The sequence below is a fragment of the Schistocerca americana genome, chromosome X, assembly GCF_021461395.2.
Source record: "Schistocerca americana isolate TAMUIC-IGC-003095 chromosome X, iqSchAmer2.1, whole genome shotgun sequence".
Taxonomy (NCBI): domain Eukaryota; kingdom Metazoa; phylum Arthropoda; class Insecta; order Orthoptera; family Acrididae; genus Schistocerca; species Schistocerca americana.
In genome coordinates, this window is record NC_060130.1 from 633866723 (window position 1) to 633882837 (window position 16115).

General features: G+C 36.0%; 1 protein-coding gene across 2 annotated transcripts in view; it reads left to right on the forward strand.

Annotated features, from left to right (window-relative positions):
• The window catches only part of LOC124555847 (AP-3 complex subunit sigma-1), a 115774-nt gene extending 104226 nt beyond the window's left edge, over positions 1-11548 (forward strand). For both annotated transcript variants that reach the window (XM_047129912.1, XM_047129913.1), the window contains one exon: positions 10877-11548. In XM_047129912.1, the coding sequence (XP_046985868.1) occupies positions 10877-10999 (123 nt within the window). In that variant the 3' untranslated portion in view covers positions 11000-11548. The remainder of the gene's footprint in view (positions 1-10876) is intronic.
• The last annotated feature ends 4567 nt before the right edge of the window (positions 11549-16115 follow it).

Consider the following 16115-nt stretch of genomic DNA (forward strand, 5'->3'; position numbering starts at 1 on the left):
AGTTGAGAAGGTTTCTGAAATATTCCCTCAAAATTTTGCAATTATCCCTGTTGTTGTGTGCAATATTACCATTTTTATCTTGTAATTGGAGTGTCGGCGGGCTGTACTTGGTTATTTTTTGTTTAAAAGTTCTGTAAAAGCTCCTAGTCTTGTTTTTGTTGAAGTCTTCGTTGATCTGCAAAAGGAGTTGATCTTCTTGTGCTTTTTTAATTCTTTTGAGGCTTTTACTCACTAGTTTTCTTACACTCAGGAAATTTTGCCTATTATATTCATTTTTCTGAGATTGCATCTGTTGCCATGCTTTCTTTCTTTGCTCAATAAGTTTGTCACATTCCTCTGTCCACCATGCGTGTTTTTTGATTTTGGTTATAGGTGCTATTTGTTCAGCTTTGGTTAGTAGGCTTTCCTTCATTTGATCCCAATTTTGGTTCCTTATATCTTGAGTCGCGAGGGGAAACTCCTTCGAATTCATTATCTTTTCTGGATCGTATCTTCTGCTTTTGGGTTTACTGTTTCTATCTTTCCTTTTGGGGATAATTTTGAGTTTTATTTTAGAAAGATAGTGATCAGAATCCAAGTTTGCTCCTCTGAGTACTTTGACATTTTGTATTTCTGTATGGTGTTTCCATTTTATCGCCACATGATCAAGTTGAAATTCACCCAAGTGTGGGTTTGGTGAGGTCCATGTCTTCTGTTTTCTGGGTAGTCTCTTAAAGGCTGTGGATTTCAGGATCAAGCCATGCGCTTGGCAGAGTTCTACTAATCTGACTCCATTTTGGTTAGTTCTATTGTGCGCTGGGTAGTTTCCAACAATATTTTTGTATTTCTTCTCTTTTCCTACTTGAGCATTGAAGTCCCCCGTAAGTATGATGTTGTGTTTGTCTGGGATCTTTTGCACCACGTCATCTAGTTGTTCCCAAAAACGTTCCACCTTTTCCTTATTTTTCCTGTTGTCTTCATTTATGGGGGCATGTGCATTCACAATTGTGTATACTCTATTAGCAGATTTAAAAGTGAGTGTGGAGAGTCTTTCCGATTGTGATTGAAAGCTGATAATGGAGTCTAAAATACTTTTATCTATTATAAAGCCCGTTCCGAGGTGGGGTGTGTTTTTCATTATTCTTTTGCCTACCTTTCCTTTGTATATTCTGAAACCTCCGGAATCAAAATTGTTTTCATCTATGTATCGAGTTTCTTGTAGTGATGTTATGAGTATTCGATGATGTTTGAGGGTATCTGTAAGATGTTTTAATTTTCCTGTTTTTAAAAGAGAGTTTACATTGAAAGTAGCTATGTAACTTGTTTTTTTACATTTCAATTTGCTTGATGTCTTATCATGTCCCGATTCATCTCTGTGCAATGCTGCAGACTCCCCAGAATCCGATAGTCTGCTTGCGCACCTTGGTGCGGTGGATTGTCCACCTGGGGTAATTTGTTTCACATTACACTCTTCCATGATTGATAGTATTATGTAAGGGGTGAGTCTTCGAGCCACAAATTTACAACCACGGTTGTTAGCCCTGGAGGTTTTTCCCAGCCGCCCCTAACCTGGGGAACAGACGCTGACCAAAGACTGCCCAATGTGAGACAGTCGCCTTTGGATTTCTGGTCCTGTGTTGGTCCACGGGTGGTATTTTATTTCCCACCTACCCTACATATCTGTAGAGCTTTCCCCTATCCGCCACCTGGGGACGCGCCCGGTAGGGGAACAGGTTCCCCCTCGGGAATAATAATTTATTATTATTATTATTATTATTATTATTATATATAATAAGTGAATAAAATAATAAATAAAATACAATAATAATAATAATAATAATTATTATTATTATTATTATTATTATTATTATTATACATAATCAAGTTTGTACGGAACCTTCAAAACACCAGTCCTACTTGCACTTGTCCAGTTTCTTAGTTTGTGCTGAGAATGACAAGGATCCTATATGTATAGCTTTGTATATCACTTTTTTGTTTGTGGAAATTCAATGCCCAATTGTTTGTCTGTTACATTTTTACACTTGTCTTGTAGTAAACTGTTCTTAGATAGTGATCCTCTCAACTATAATTTAAAATGTGGACAAAAATATCCAATTTGTCAATTAGGGCGATCCACTATACACTCGATAAAAAATGCAACCACTGATTAAATGTATAATTTTCAGAATGATATCTAATTATATACACATTATTGCCTAATTGTATCAAGAATAATAAGTGGTTGTAAGAATGAATGCAAGAAATGAAGTAGACGTAGTGAGATACCTCACCAAGGATCAGTGGCAAATTTTATCAAAATACAGATACAGGTGTCTGCATTGTGTTAATAAAGGCTAAGTTAAATATGCTTGACTGTTAGATCATAATAAGTAGAATACTTGCTCCATTGTAGAAGGCTGAGGTAAGTAATCTGTTTGTCTGTATGGAAGAAGTATCCCACCAGTCCCCAGCAGTGAGTTAGAGAAACTGTGGATAATCTAAATGAGTATTGTAAAACAGGAATTTCAGTGCTGCTTATTGTGTACGAGTCCAGCATCTTAACTGCTGTATTTTGTAGCAGCCCTACAGCAATGTTTGCATACCAATACTTGAAACTAAGTATAAATTTATAGTTGAAATAATGGTATACTAAAAAATAATACCAGCAGTATTAAAATTATAGGAACAAATAAGAAGGGAGCTAAACCTTAAGCATTCTGTTCCCAGTGTGTGTTGTGAAATCCTCTTGGATTGCAACCCACATCCGTTTGAATAAAATTCTCGAGATTTCAATAGTTGTCACACCCCTCTGCAGAATGTAAATTACTAACTGTTGGGAGTAGCATATTGTCCTCTGTAAATGGTCTGTGAAATAGTCCATAACATTCCAGAGGTGGGACAAAATTATATACACAAGAGGAGGAGCAGCATCAAGCAGTGCACTGTAAATCTGACTCACTGTGACAATGTGAGTTGATAAACTGAGAGGATGTGGCACCATCTCTGAAATTATTACCCTCACCCTATAATGCTCGAGCATAGTTGTTTTTTTCCTGGTGTTCCGAGCTGGTCCATGCCTTACTAGTAAATACTGTTGATCTAAATTGTTGCACTGTAATTGAATTTCAGCTGTTATTTATAACTGAACCCCAAGACATTGTTGCATGGGCCAAGCTTCTCATTTTTCTGAATTATAGTTTCTGCCTATTTTTTAGGTATTGTTTCAACATCAGTGATTTGCCTAGATCCCTTTGTTTTGTAGGTGAATGTATTCACACCGTTAATTGTTTGTCCCTCATAGATACTGCCACATGCACAAGTAGTACAGTACACAGCTGGCACTTTAATACCTATGTTGTTGTTAACTGAATGTAACATTTCCTGAACCTTCAAAATTGTTGGGAACATCAGACTTAGGACATACTTCTGGTGTGGTTGTCGTATTTTGTTAGGTGTTGCACGATAATATAGAGGAAATGCTAGTGGCTTTATCTCTTCCCCTGAACCATGATGTGACTGTCATTTATTGCATCTGAAAACCTCAACAATATAATTCATGATATAACTGTTTTCCTTGAGCATGAGTCACAAATGCATTAGTTCACACTGGAGATGACCAATGTCAAAAATCACTTATTCCCTATGTGTTAATATGTTTAAAATACGTTTCTTGGCTTTCATGAACCATTTAGAGTGAATTGCCTGAATTGTGTAAGTACACACATGTTACCTAAGTATTAAAAATGTAAGTTCAGGAGGATAGTGATCAAACACAGAGCTGGAGACTAAAATGTATTTTGTTTTTACATTCTGTAGATATTGATCCTAGTAAGTACATATGTAAATGTAGTTTAAGTGAATAGTCTTTGATGCCATGCATAGTGCAAAGTTTGAAAACAATATAGGAGCATTGATTTTGATGGATCATCTGACACAAACATAAAGCATATTATTCTGAATTTCAAGCTTTGTATATTTTCTCATCAGTAGTGGGAAGGATGTGTGAGATATTAATGCAGGTAGAAAAGTTAGCTGTGAAAAAAAAAGCATAAGTTATGAGAATTCCTTTGATTAGAAAGCACAGGGCAGATATTTGTCCAGTTAAGGTTGACCATCTTGCTTCAGAAGGCTTTACATGCATTGACAACTTTGATACAAGTTTTTGTCAATTAAAAATCACGTTCTAAATTTTGTGTTATTCACAATGATTTTATCTACTGCTGTTTATTGATTTATCTTTCAACTTCCCTAGTGAGATTTTATATGAAAACGATGTTCTTCTTAATAAGTAATGTAATTTTGTGTTTATTGTAGGTAGGTGCACTATTTAGCAGAACCCTGAAAAATCCTGCTATATGAAGTATTCTTTCAAAAATTTATTATGGTATTAGAAGCTTAAAAAGTCCTTACAAATGCTTTAATGACACATATTTTGAAATCTGTAATTTCATTGCGGGATATCTGGTGCAGAGTCTGGTTTATAGTACAAATTCAGTCACGTGTAAATTACTAGCATAATCACAATAAAAATAAAATAAAATGTACAAAAAATCTGTAGTGGTTGTTTTCATTGCTAAATGAGATGACAATATGTTGAAATTCAAGGCTTTTGTGTCTTTCGGAAAACTGTAAATTTAATATTGATTATCCCAGTTATGGATAAACAGCGCCCTTAAATTATCCCAACTGATGTAGTTAGTTCAATGAGGCTATTGTAGATTCTGTCTTCAAACATACGAAAGTCTTTCAGCACTAATGATCACTTCTGTCAACATAATAGTTCATTGAAATTAGTTACATGGTCAAGCAGGCCTCAGAAGGTGTAGCTCATAATGTGGCTCTACTGATTTGTCCCTTGTGTCTCTCTAGATCCAGACATTGTTTCCCATCCTTAAAAGAATGGAAATGGAATGACGAGAAAGCAACGAACCATTTTATACGCTCATTCATAGTAATTTACTGATTCATACTCCACTATTAATGAGGTAATATGGCCTATCCCAGGTGGCTATATAACAAAACAACATTGACATGTTTGGATGCTGTAGAGAATTGCCTAGTTTGAGATAGTGGCAGGTGAGACTATTTTCTTAAAATTGTCAAGTAGGACTGTTTTGGAACTATGTATTACTCTCGCTGTTAATCTAGCATTTGCCTTGAACAAATTATGCCGAGCACATATACTTTAATTCAGGCCATCTGCAGTGCACCATAGTGATGAAATAGCAGCTGTTGGCTTTGTTTTTACACCTTGAGGAGCTTAGTAGTGAGCAATTTATCACTTTCACTGACATTGTGTCCTTGTCATTTTTGTAACTTTTTCTGTACAGCAACACAACTGTGCTTCTGGATGTTATTCATGCAAAGTTTGATGCTTCTTTTCTTCACGTGACTCACAGTTCAAGGTTACCATTCAGAAAAACAGAGAAATGGCAATAGCCATTTTTGGCACAGAGAAATGGCAGTAGCCATTTGGCACACACACACACACACACACACACACACACACACACACACACACTATCTTGTAAATTTGGATTCCTAATGACTATCTTTCTATCTGAAGCATTTTCTGTGTCCCATGTGCTATTTCACACACAATTCAGTGTAAATTATGTTTTCCAAGTTTGTAAAATACCTAGCCTCCGTGAGTGGTTTCCTTGTTTATATACTCCCAGTTCATGTTGCTGAAGTGAATCATCAAGCCAGGATGAGTGAATGGTCTAAGCTCCAAAATATGTTTCAGCCACTACATTTCAGAGTTTCTGTAAATGAGGTAAAGGCAGAAAATCTTTCAATAGTAATTTTTAATTGAAACTTATCATCAAAATGAAGTAATAACATTCCTTTGAGAGTAAACTGTATGGATTACCTACAAACCTACAAACAGTCAGTAAAATTTGATAGGCTCTTCATTGCTCCTTTCTGTTTATCTTCTTTCATTTATTTCATTGTGTACATAAATGTTTCATTTTGCTTTCTTCGCTAGATGTGGGTACTGTATTTGTGAACCTATGAAATGGTTGTGTAAAAACTCATTCAGTAAGCACTTTAGCAGACCATTTTAACTTTGTTAAGAATGAGAAACATCTCTCTTTATATTCTTGGAAACCTTTTTTTGAGTAGCCACTTAACAGTGCTTTCCTTATGTTTCTTCAGCATTTAGGTAACACTCAGTGGAATGCTATTGCTTCAATATTACACTTGCTTCTAAAGTTTTGTCATTTATATCTTGAATTTCTGGGTACTTCCTTTCACAAGTGCAAAGTTTTACAAATTTGTCACCCAGTAAAGTCATACTTTGTGTTAACAAACTAATACTGTCAGGTTTCTTCAGAATTTCCCATATGCATGGTACTTCAGCACATTTTTTTACAAACATACGAATGGAATGACTGATTTTGTTGCTTCTCTTCATAATATCATTTCAATATCTACATATTCGTGTGAGGGAATATTAGCAGTATTTGTGATGTGCTCGACCATATTGAAATAATTTTATTGAGTTGAAAGACCTGCTGTAGACTGTCGCACATCCCTGCAAAGTAGTGTACACCAATCTTTAATATTGATCCACTTTGTGTGTGTGAACCTATGATATTTACTTTAAAAAAGGTAGATTTTAATTATTGTAGAAAAGTCAGGCATCTCAATGAAAACTTAACAGATTTCCAGTTCGCTATTTTAATTACTTGAGTTTTCTTCAGACTATTAGTACCCACATTCCTTCCATTCTTGTTGTTTGTGCTAACTTATTTGTAGTAATGTATTGTTTTTTTGTGTTTGAAACAGATGCTATTATTGTATGTGGCACACTTGTCCATCATAGTGATAGTACAATAGAATTTACCAAAACAGGAAGTATCTTGTTACTCAGGTTACCCAGACAAGCCACTAGGCAGATCCCATGACCCTTTTAGTGAAAGTGGTCATAAGGTTAACTGTAATGATAATCCCTTGCAAGCCCATTCAGGACATCAAATTTCTATAAAGTATGCATTTCTCTGTTATAAGAGGAGTACCTTAATTAAATGTTTCCCTACAAATTTCCCAATTTGACTAAAACATGTCAAATGATATAGCCTTATAACACTTATCTTGAGTGCCAGTGTTCTGGCACATTGATGTTAAAAGGAGGTTTACTAAACTCTTCTTCTCATGTGACTGGATTTTCCCCCACCTCTACTTGAAAGAAGAGTATCACATTTAAAGTCTAAAACAAAGTGAAATTTATTTAATTATTTAGATTTTGGCTTTGAAAGTTATCATTTGTTATTGAGGATGTTATTGATATAACCTATTGCTTTTATGCGTAGGTTATATCCTAATACTGTATCAGGGCTGCTCAGTTGTAGGTAAAGCAGATGAGTTGCTCAAATTCATGAAGCTGTTCTGCAAAAGAAATTGCATATAAACTCATATTCATATATATTAAAATGCTGTTCATGTATATGGGATTCATATCATGTTGGACCAACAAAAGATATTGAACATGTATGAAGAAAGGTGGTGCTAATTATCACAGGCTAGTTTGATGGGCAAGAGGGAGTAACAGAAATATTGAAAATCTTAAATGCAGCCACTCAAAAAAAAGACACTGAATCATGTGAATACCTGCTTAGAAAATAAAAAGAAGTGTCTTTTAGGGTGAAGTTGGAATATGCACCAGCCCCACGTGAATAACCGCTCAGAGATCCGGAAAATAATATCAGGTAACAGCTTGCATAGAGATGCACAATCATATTTCCCTCACTCCGTTCCTGAATTGAACAGGGAGAAACAAAAAGATACTGTACAATAAAAAGTGCCCACTGCCATATATTTTATTGTAATTTTCTGAGTATGAATATCTTAATTTAACAAAAGTATTTGGTTATCTGAATCATTGTAGGAGCAAATACAAGGGGACTTAAAAAATAAATTACACATGTCAGCCTATGCTAAGACAATTGTGCAACAAGAGGAACATATTATCAGAAGAGAGTACACGTTCTGGGATTCCTGCAGACACATTTCTACTGCATCATGCTTGACAGTGCATCACAATATAGAAGTAAAATGGTGTGGCGTCTGCAGAAGTACTCCATAAGTTGAAGTACATGGTAAATACAATTCAAAACATCTAAATTGCACACAGATTCACTATAAGGTTCTGGCAGTATATGGGTAAAATGTAGTGTCACATTCAGCTGTAGTGAAATGGTGCCAAATGTTTAACCAAGGCTACACAGATGTGGGTGATGCGAATCAGGAAGAAAAACCATCGACATCAGCCACAGATGATGATGTCCATATGATTGAGGAACTGATACGCTGCAATTGCATATTTCCCAGTGATGAGGATGTACATGCAGTGGTCCTCTAAAGGCCCTGGTAGCAAGTAGCAGATTTCTGTGATTGAGGAACTGAACAATTGGTACATCTTTCTGGCTGTTGTTTTTGAAAACTGGTGTCGTATATCTGTGTCACATTTAGGTGTAGCACAACATTCAATAAATGTTAATTGGTCTGCCATTATAATGTGTAACAACTTGCTTTTTGAAATCCCCTCATGGTTAGTTTTATATTTAACAAGTAGGAAGCAAAGAGTCTTTCTGTAACTTAATCAAAATGAGCAGATTTGAATCTAAGGGGAGTGTAAATTGGAGACACCATAGTCTTCTTGTCATGGCCCAATGCTTTTGTTAATATACATAACCCACCACTAAACATCACAAAGTCTGTTTTTTGCTTCACAAGATGTAATTGTGAAAGACACAGAATGATTAGCAAATTCGGGTAGGGAACATAATCAACTTGTGGAGTACTGAAAACTGATTGTCACTTAACTGTAACAAAACATAGCTCATGTAGTTTCTGCTGAGGAACACTTGTAAATGTAAAGTTCTTATTCCACAGAGTGATAAAATCATTAGTTAAGTTAAAAATTTTAAATTCTCTGGACTACAGAGGGTGTAAAGTTTTCTTGGATATATTACATTCAGAATCTGTTGCTAATGCTGAAGCTTCTGTCACCACTATTAGAATAATTACCATTGGCACTCGAAAATGTTGCCTTCTTTATGTGATTCCAGTATTGTCTCCCACAATATCATATTTTGGAAGAACTGTGTGCTGCCACAAAGAATATTTGTAGCCCACAAGAGGGTGATCAGAGTGCCTGTTCTCAGATACTGAAAACCACATTCATCATTGTTAGAATGCCTCAAAATTCTAGTTCTTTTATTATTATGGGATTTGTAATTATTAATGTAAATACATTCAAAAGGAACTGTGGTGGTCATTTGGTTAACATACAACAGAAATCCAATATGCTCTTGAAGAACACCTCCTTAACCACTTTGGAAGAAAGTTACACTATGCTGCAGGCTCTGTTTCCAACAGACTTTCTGCAGAAATGAAAAAATTTGAAAGATAAGCACCATATATTCAAATATAATTTGAAAGTCTCCCTTGAGGAACATTCTTTTGTTGTGCAAAGGATTTCCTCGCTCTAATTTAAAGGCATTAGCTGTAATACGTTGTTTGTTTGTATCACTATTGTCAATTAAACTTTCAAATTCATGTCAGTATTATGTGAATTATGTTGTGACTTGTTCCATGACCATTTACCTTTGGCTTATGTGGTCCCACAGAAGCTGAGATAAATAAAATGAAAGTATGTATTTCATTTTTTGTGGAAGTTACTGGCTATGGGAATAAATATCCTTCCTTTCATTAGGGAAATAAGAGGTCTGTTCGCAGTGCAGACAACGTAAATAATTCTGTGGTACAAAATGTCTCTAATAGTTAACCACAGTTATACAGTTTCATTGTTGGATATTGAAATATCTTTGTAACTTTTAGTTTGATAGCTGCTTCAGTAAGTGCTTCAACTAAGTTCATGAAATAGTTAAAAATTGAAATTTTAGTTCTCCTGGTTACCTGGAAAATAGTCTCCTTCGATATAAAATATTCCCAGTAAGATCCCTGTTGATCGTGCATTTTTGAAATCCTCATTTTGTAGTCTTTCAACACTTCTCTTGTTTTCTCTTTCTCTTAATGTGTCCTCCTTCATCTACATTTCAGGTAAAGGGAATGTTTCAGGCTTAAGTACAGTGAATAGAAATGATGTGCAGCAGTACAGTGACATGTTGTGCATCACAGAGAGGTTTCCTATTGAAATTTCAATAGTACATTTCGAGAAGAGCAGCACAACATATTATTTCTTCCCACATTCATTTTACGAAATGACCGTGATGAAAAAATTCGAGAAATTGCAGCTCATACAGGGGCTTGCTGTTAATAGTTCTTCCCGTGAACCATTCATGAGTGGAACACAGAAAGGGGGATTAGTTAATGCTACCAGAAACACCCTCCACCACATAGTGCCAGGTGGCTTGCAGAGTATTGATGGAGATGTGCAGTCATTATCAGCAATGTATTATGAGCAATAACATCTTTGTGTAAGACTTTTTGAACAACAGAACATTGTTTGATATTGTATGTTTCCAGTTCAGTGACACTTAACAATAGATAGTAAGACAGCCGAATAATACAGTAGATGACAGTACTACAGTGTGGTCTTTCCTCATGCATATGTCTTACATTCAGGAATGTTGTGATTGACATTTTGTGAATAAGTAGTTTCATTCAATAATGAGTTTTCAACATGCATTGAGCGATATATTCAGATGTGAATCAGATTTGCATGTTATTCTTAAGGAGTATAAGGTGTAAAGGAAGTGTGTGTGTGTGTGTGTGTGTGTGTGTGTGTGTGTGTGTGTGTGTGTGTGTGTGTGTGAGAGAGAGAGAGAGAGAGAGAGAGAGAGAGAATTTTGTGGTGATTGAATTTATGTTGTATTTAATTTATGTTGTATTGCTATTTGTCACTAAAACATTTTCTCGCAATGTTCAGGCTGGGTTGGCTGCTGCACCAGCGCGAGCAGTTTCTGCTGTGAAGAACATGAACATTCCACAGCAAATCAAAGACATTAAGTTACCAGATTTGCCTCAAGCGATAAAGGATCTCAAGTTTTGACTACAAGAAATAGTGCGAAACATTTTGTTACCAGCTATTTTTATATAATATGTGTGAAAAGACAAAAAAAAGTAATGAAGTTATCAATAATGGCCCCTTATTTCTGTTTCTGAGCACTATCAAAAAGTTTTTACCTGTGAACTTCACATGCTGTTTTGTTTCAAATGACATGTATTTGTACAAAGTGCCATGGTAAGTCTTTGTCCAAAATGACTGTTACTATTGTTTTGTTCTTTTTTTACAGCAAAAGTTAGTTCTCGAAGTTGTATATACATGGAGAAAGTGACTAACCAGTATGGATTGTAATTTTTAGTACAAAACTGTTAAAATTTCCAGTTCCTGTAAAATTCCATAACTATTTTTATTCTAATTTGTCCAAACTTCAGCTGTATGAACAATTGTGTGTGTGTGTGTGTGTGTGTGTGTGTGTGTGTGTGTGTGTGTGTGTGTGTGTGTACACAATTAAATGTTACAAATGTTTCATATATGATATTGTAACTCTTTTTGCAATTCATTAAAAGGGATTTTTATACTTTGTTGGAGTAAAAAGTTGTGAAATTTCTTTTGCAATAAAGAAATAGTACACAGCAGTGAACTTGTAAAAATATTGATATACATTTCTTGAACTTGACTCAGAGGTTCACTGGATCTGAGATCTTGGGTCATGTGTCATATTGTGTGAGAAATATAATTTTTGTGAGCAGTGATAGTTCAATTGGGACTGTTACGAACAGTCAGAATACAAGTGCTGATGCATATTACTTACATAGAGACCTGATAAATATGTTTGTTCCATTACATTCTGACATGTGCAGTATGACTGAGATGGATGAAGTACATTGCAATGTCTGGAATCAGCTTCTTGTGTTGTAATTGTCTTGAGTGTCTCAACTACTGTTCTATCAGTAATTTCCTACAGGCTAATAATTTATATTTGTTTCCATGTCCCTTTTGTTTCAGACACTGTTTAAATTGTTATTTGTTGTTATATCTCAGAGGGGCTGCATTTCTGTTGGATAACTCTTTACTTAATGTAATCTCTTGTGTTGGCTACCATTTGGTACTAAAAAATAACTGTTGTAGTGAAAATATTATGGATCATGTGTATTCCACTTATAGTTACTAAACAGGAAAAAAATGAAACTGTAGGCTTTGGCGAAAATATGAGGCCACTGGGTAGTCTGTGCAGTCCAAGCTGATGTCTGAACTTGACAGAAACTTGACATATCTCACAGTTCTGTGACCAGAAACCAGTGAAAGCTAGCGTGACAGTTTTGTAGAGGAAGTTTTCTCTCCCTCTCAAGGTTTCCTTTTCAGAATGTGCTTGTGGTTTAGTGTTAAGTGGGTTGCAGTATAAACACAAGGTCCATCAGTCGAGGAGGCCAGACATAATGTGTGTTTATACAATATTTTGTCACTATCCCTAAAGTAAGTGTCTAATAGAAGCACAAACACAATTCATTTCACTACCTGACAGGAGAGTCCAAAAATATTTCCACTTTTGAGTTGTTGGCTGGCCATTAATCTTGAAACATTTTGTGCACAAGTGTTTGCCCTTGAAACAGCAACTGCCCAGGTCTTCCCTGCCCACTGCAGCAAGCATCAGTGTTATAAGGTGCCCACTACTGGTTTCGCTTTGACAAGCAGAAACTTATTTATTGTTGCATGTGTTTCCAGTCTGTTTTACACTGAGAATATGGCACAGTGCCCATCGATTTAAATGGCTACAGATTTTGGTGTAAATGAATGGAGTGGTGAAGAACAGATGGGAAATAGTACAATTTTTATTCATCTGTATCCTATCCAAAGCTGTGTACTTTTGGAGCCGCATTGTGCAGAAGGATCCAAAAACTCAGCAGTTGCTAATGTTGATGACTCGTGTGGCACCTCTCAGGCAGCATGTGACATAAGGAATATTGAAATATATAACCTACTATTACAGTTAAAGTTTACCTGATGCGAATGAATTGCACATTTATCATTATTAAATTATGTCAGAAGACTATTTTAACCCTGCGACAGCCGGCAGGATCTGTGAGACCCACTGGTTTTTGTTTCACTGAATCTGTATTTTTATAGTTGGTGATTTGACTTGAGTGCTCTGCTAGCTTCCTGAAACATCCGAGGGAAATTGTTAGTGTTGTGAATGAGGCTTTGCTTTGTTTAATCATCATTTGGCAGTCTTCCAAAAAGCGCGTGGGTCTGTCAGACCCAGCCTGACCTTTTACATAACTAATTTCTGGCAGTGCGATCTCATTTTTATTTTCGTGTAGGCCTATAATTGAGTTACTTTGTAAACCAATTGTGATGTCTTACTACCGAATTCTCACTGTCAGTAGTCTGCAATATAAAATGGCAAGAGAAAGTCTTTCATATGGTGAAATTTACAGAATTCTTTATGATGATGAGAGTGAAGTAGATGATTCTGACGTGGACACAGACTTCAAAATAAACAGTAATCATGACAGTAATAGTGGAAAAAAAAAAGATGTTGAGCCTTCTGTCAGCACTGATGCACCTACTGTTATTGATTCAAGTACAACGTCTGAAACTGACTCAGGTACTCACCCTAAGTGCTTTTATGAAGGAAGGAGTAGAGCAACTAAATGGACGAAAACTTGTTTCCCACAAAGCATTCAACATGTCACAACATAGTAACCATGCATTTGTCGGGAAGTATTCAAGCTGCGACTGATGTAAATTCACTGTTGGAATCACGGCAGTTATTTTTTAGCAATCCATTGATTCATTTACTTCTTGAATCAACCAATATCTATTTTGATTCAGTTTGAGACAAATATATAAGTGACCCAAATTTAGCTAGGCCTACAAGTTTTGATGAACTGAAGGCATATTTTGGCCTACTTTACTTAATGGGACATTGCATGGTGGTAAATGAATCTGAAGACTTTTGGAATACATATGGGATCAGAATAGAAACCTCTCGACTTTGTATGTCAGTGAGATGGTTTACATTTTTGACTCATTGCATCAGGTTTGACAACATTCATACAAAGAAAGAAAGAAAGAAAAGCACTAGATAATCCTGCTGCCATGCATATTTTGCTCCCTCATAAAACTTTTACTTTGTGCGAAATGCTTGTTCCCTACAGAGGCAGGTGCAGGTTCAGGATGTATATACCAAATAAACCTGCCAAGTATGGGATCAAGGTTTTCATCCTGGCTTGTTCTAAAATGTACTGTTTGAAACATTTGCAAGTCTATGCAGTTGCACAACCACAAGGACCATACAAAGTCAGTAATAAGGCATATTATGATGATTTGCATCTTGTAGACCCAGTAGAAGGGTTTGGGAGGAATCTGACAATAGACAATTGGTTTACTTCTTATCCATTCATCAAAAAAGTAGTACAAGAAAAGAACATTACTATTGGTAAGTTAAAAAAATAAGCCTGAAATTCCAGTTGTTTTCACCCAAAAAATCTAAAAAAAGGCTACTCTAGTATGTTTGGATTTCAAGAAGACTACATATTTGCCAAAACGACGCAAATCAGTACTGCTTATTTTGTCAGTGCATCAAGATGATGAAGTTGACAGTGACAGCTGCAAAAAGAGAGAACCAAGTGTTATTATTGTATGTGTGTGTGTGTGTGTGTGTGTGTGGGGGGGGGGGGGGGAGGAGGGGGGGCAGCATGGATGTCATTGATGCTGTGTGTGGTGAATATACTGTTACTAGAGGGACAAGATGATGGCCCCTCTCTCATTGTATTCAAAGCAAACAAGTGTTTCAGTTAAAAGAGAATACCTCAGAACACTAGGAAAGTCCCTCACATCACCATATTTGACAATGCGTGCAACCAGGCCAAATCATGGGTGAGAAATCCGTAGGCTTGCCTCTAACCTCTCCTGCACCCAAGAGGAAAGATCCACAATCAGGGAAAAGGGGAAGATGCTTTCAAATGCAAGGACAGCAAAACTAAATACTTCTGTCAAGTTTGCAAAATGTGGTTATGCTTGGCACATGCTGAAATGTTTGCGGTGACTGTTTTGAAAACTGATGATTTTAGAGGATGATGTCTCTCAAACTACACATTATATTCGCAATTTCTATTTATATAATGTAAATTCAACATTTTTGTTTATTAGTTCTACAACTTACTCTCATTTATATACATCTTTCAATCAAATTTACTTGTATTTCCAGTTTAATTACATTCACTTCTACAAAGAAATCTATTTTTTTTTCCAATTATTGTATAATTCAAAAAGTTGAAATAATGTCACGATAGCATTTAGTTCTACCTGAACAAAATAAAAATTCGTCATTTGATGTAAATATAGTTTTTGTCACTTGTTTGTTATAAGTGTGTTACTTATTGGGTCCTACAGATGCAGCCCGACCGTTTTTGAAACTAGTTTTTGCCCAACAATCTCTCTCTCTCTCTCTCTCTCTCTCTCTCTCTCTCTGTGCGCGTGTGCGCGTGTGCGTGTGTGTGTGTGTGTGAGAGAGAGAAGCGGGGGGAGGGGGGCAGAGAATTCTGATATAGCTTCTTTAACCAATTTTAAGACTACATCTACACCACAAATTTTCTAACTGATTCATTATCTCATAAGAGAATAGTGCAAAAATATTTGAATTTTATTTTTTTTACACGTCAAGTTCCATAGGACCAAATTGAGGATCATATCTCCAAGATCATAGAACATGTCAGTACAGGAAATTACAACCTAAAAGTAACAACAGATAAAAATTAAATGTTTATGTACCCGAAAAAAGTCAGTCCATAAGTTTAAGTAAATGCAATAACAACACAATAAGAATCAGCTTAATTTTTCAAGGAACTCCTCGTCAGAAGGAGTGACTCGTGAGGAAACTGCTCAGTTTTTATTTGAAAGTGCATGGATTACTGCTAAGATTTTTTAATTCGAGTGGTAGCTTGTTGAAAATGGATGCAGCAGTATTCTGCACACCTTTATGCACAAGAGTTAAGGAAGTCCGATCCAAATGCAGGCCGGCCAGTGTGGCCGAGCGGTTCTAGGCACTTCAGTCTGGAACTGCGCGACCGCTACGGTCGCAGGTTCGAATCCTGCCTCGGCCATGGATGTGTGTGATGTCCTTAGGTTAGTTAGGTTTAAGTAGTTCTAAGTTCTAGGG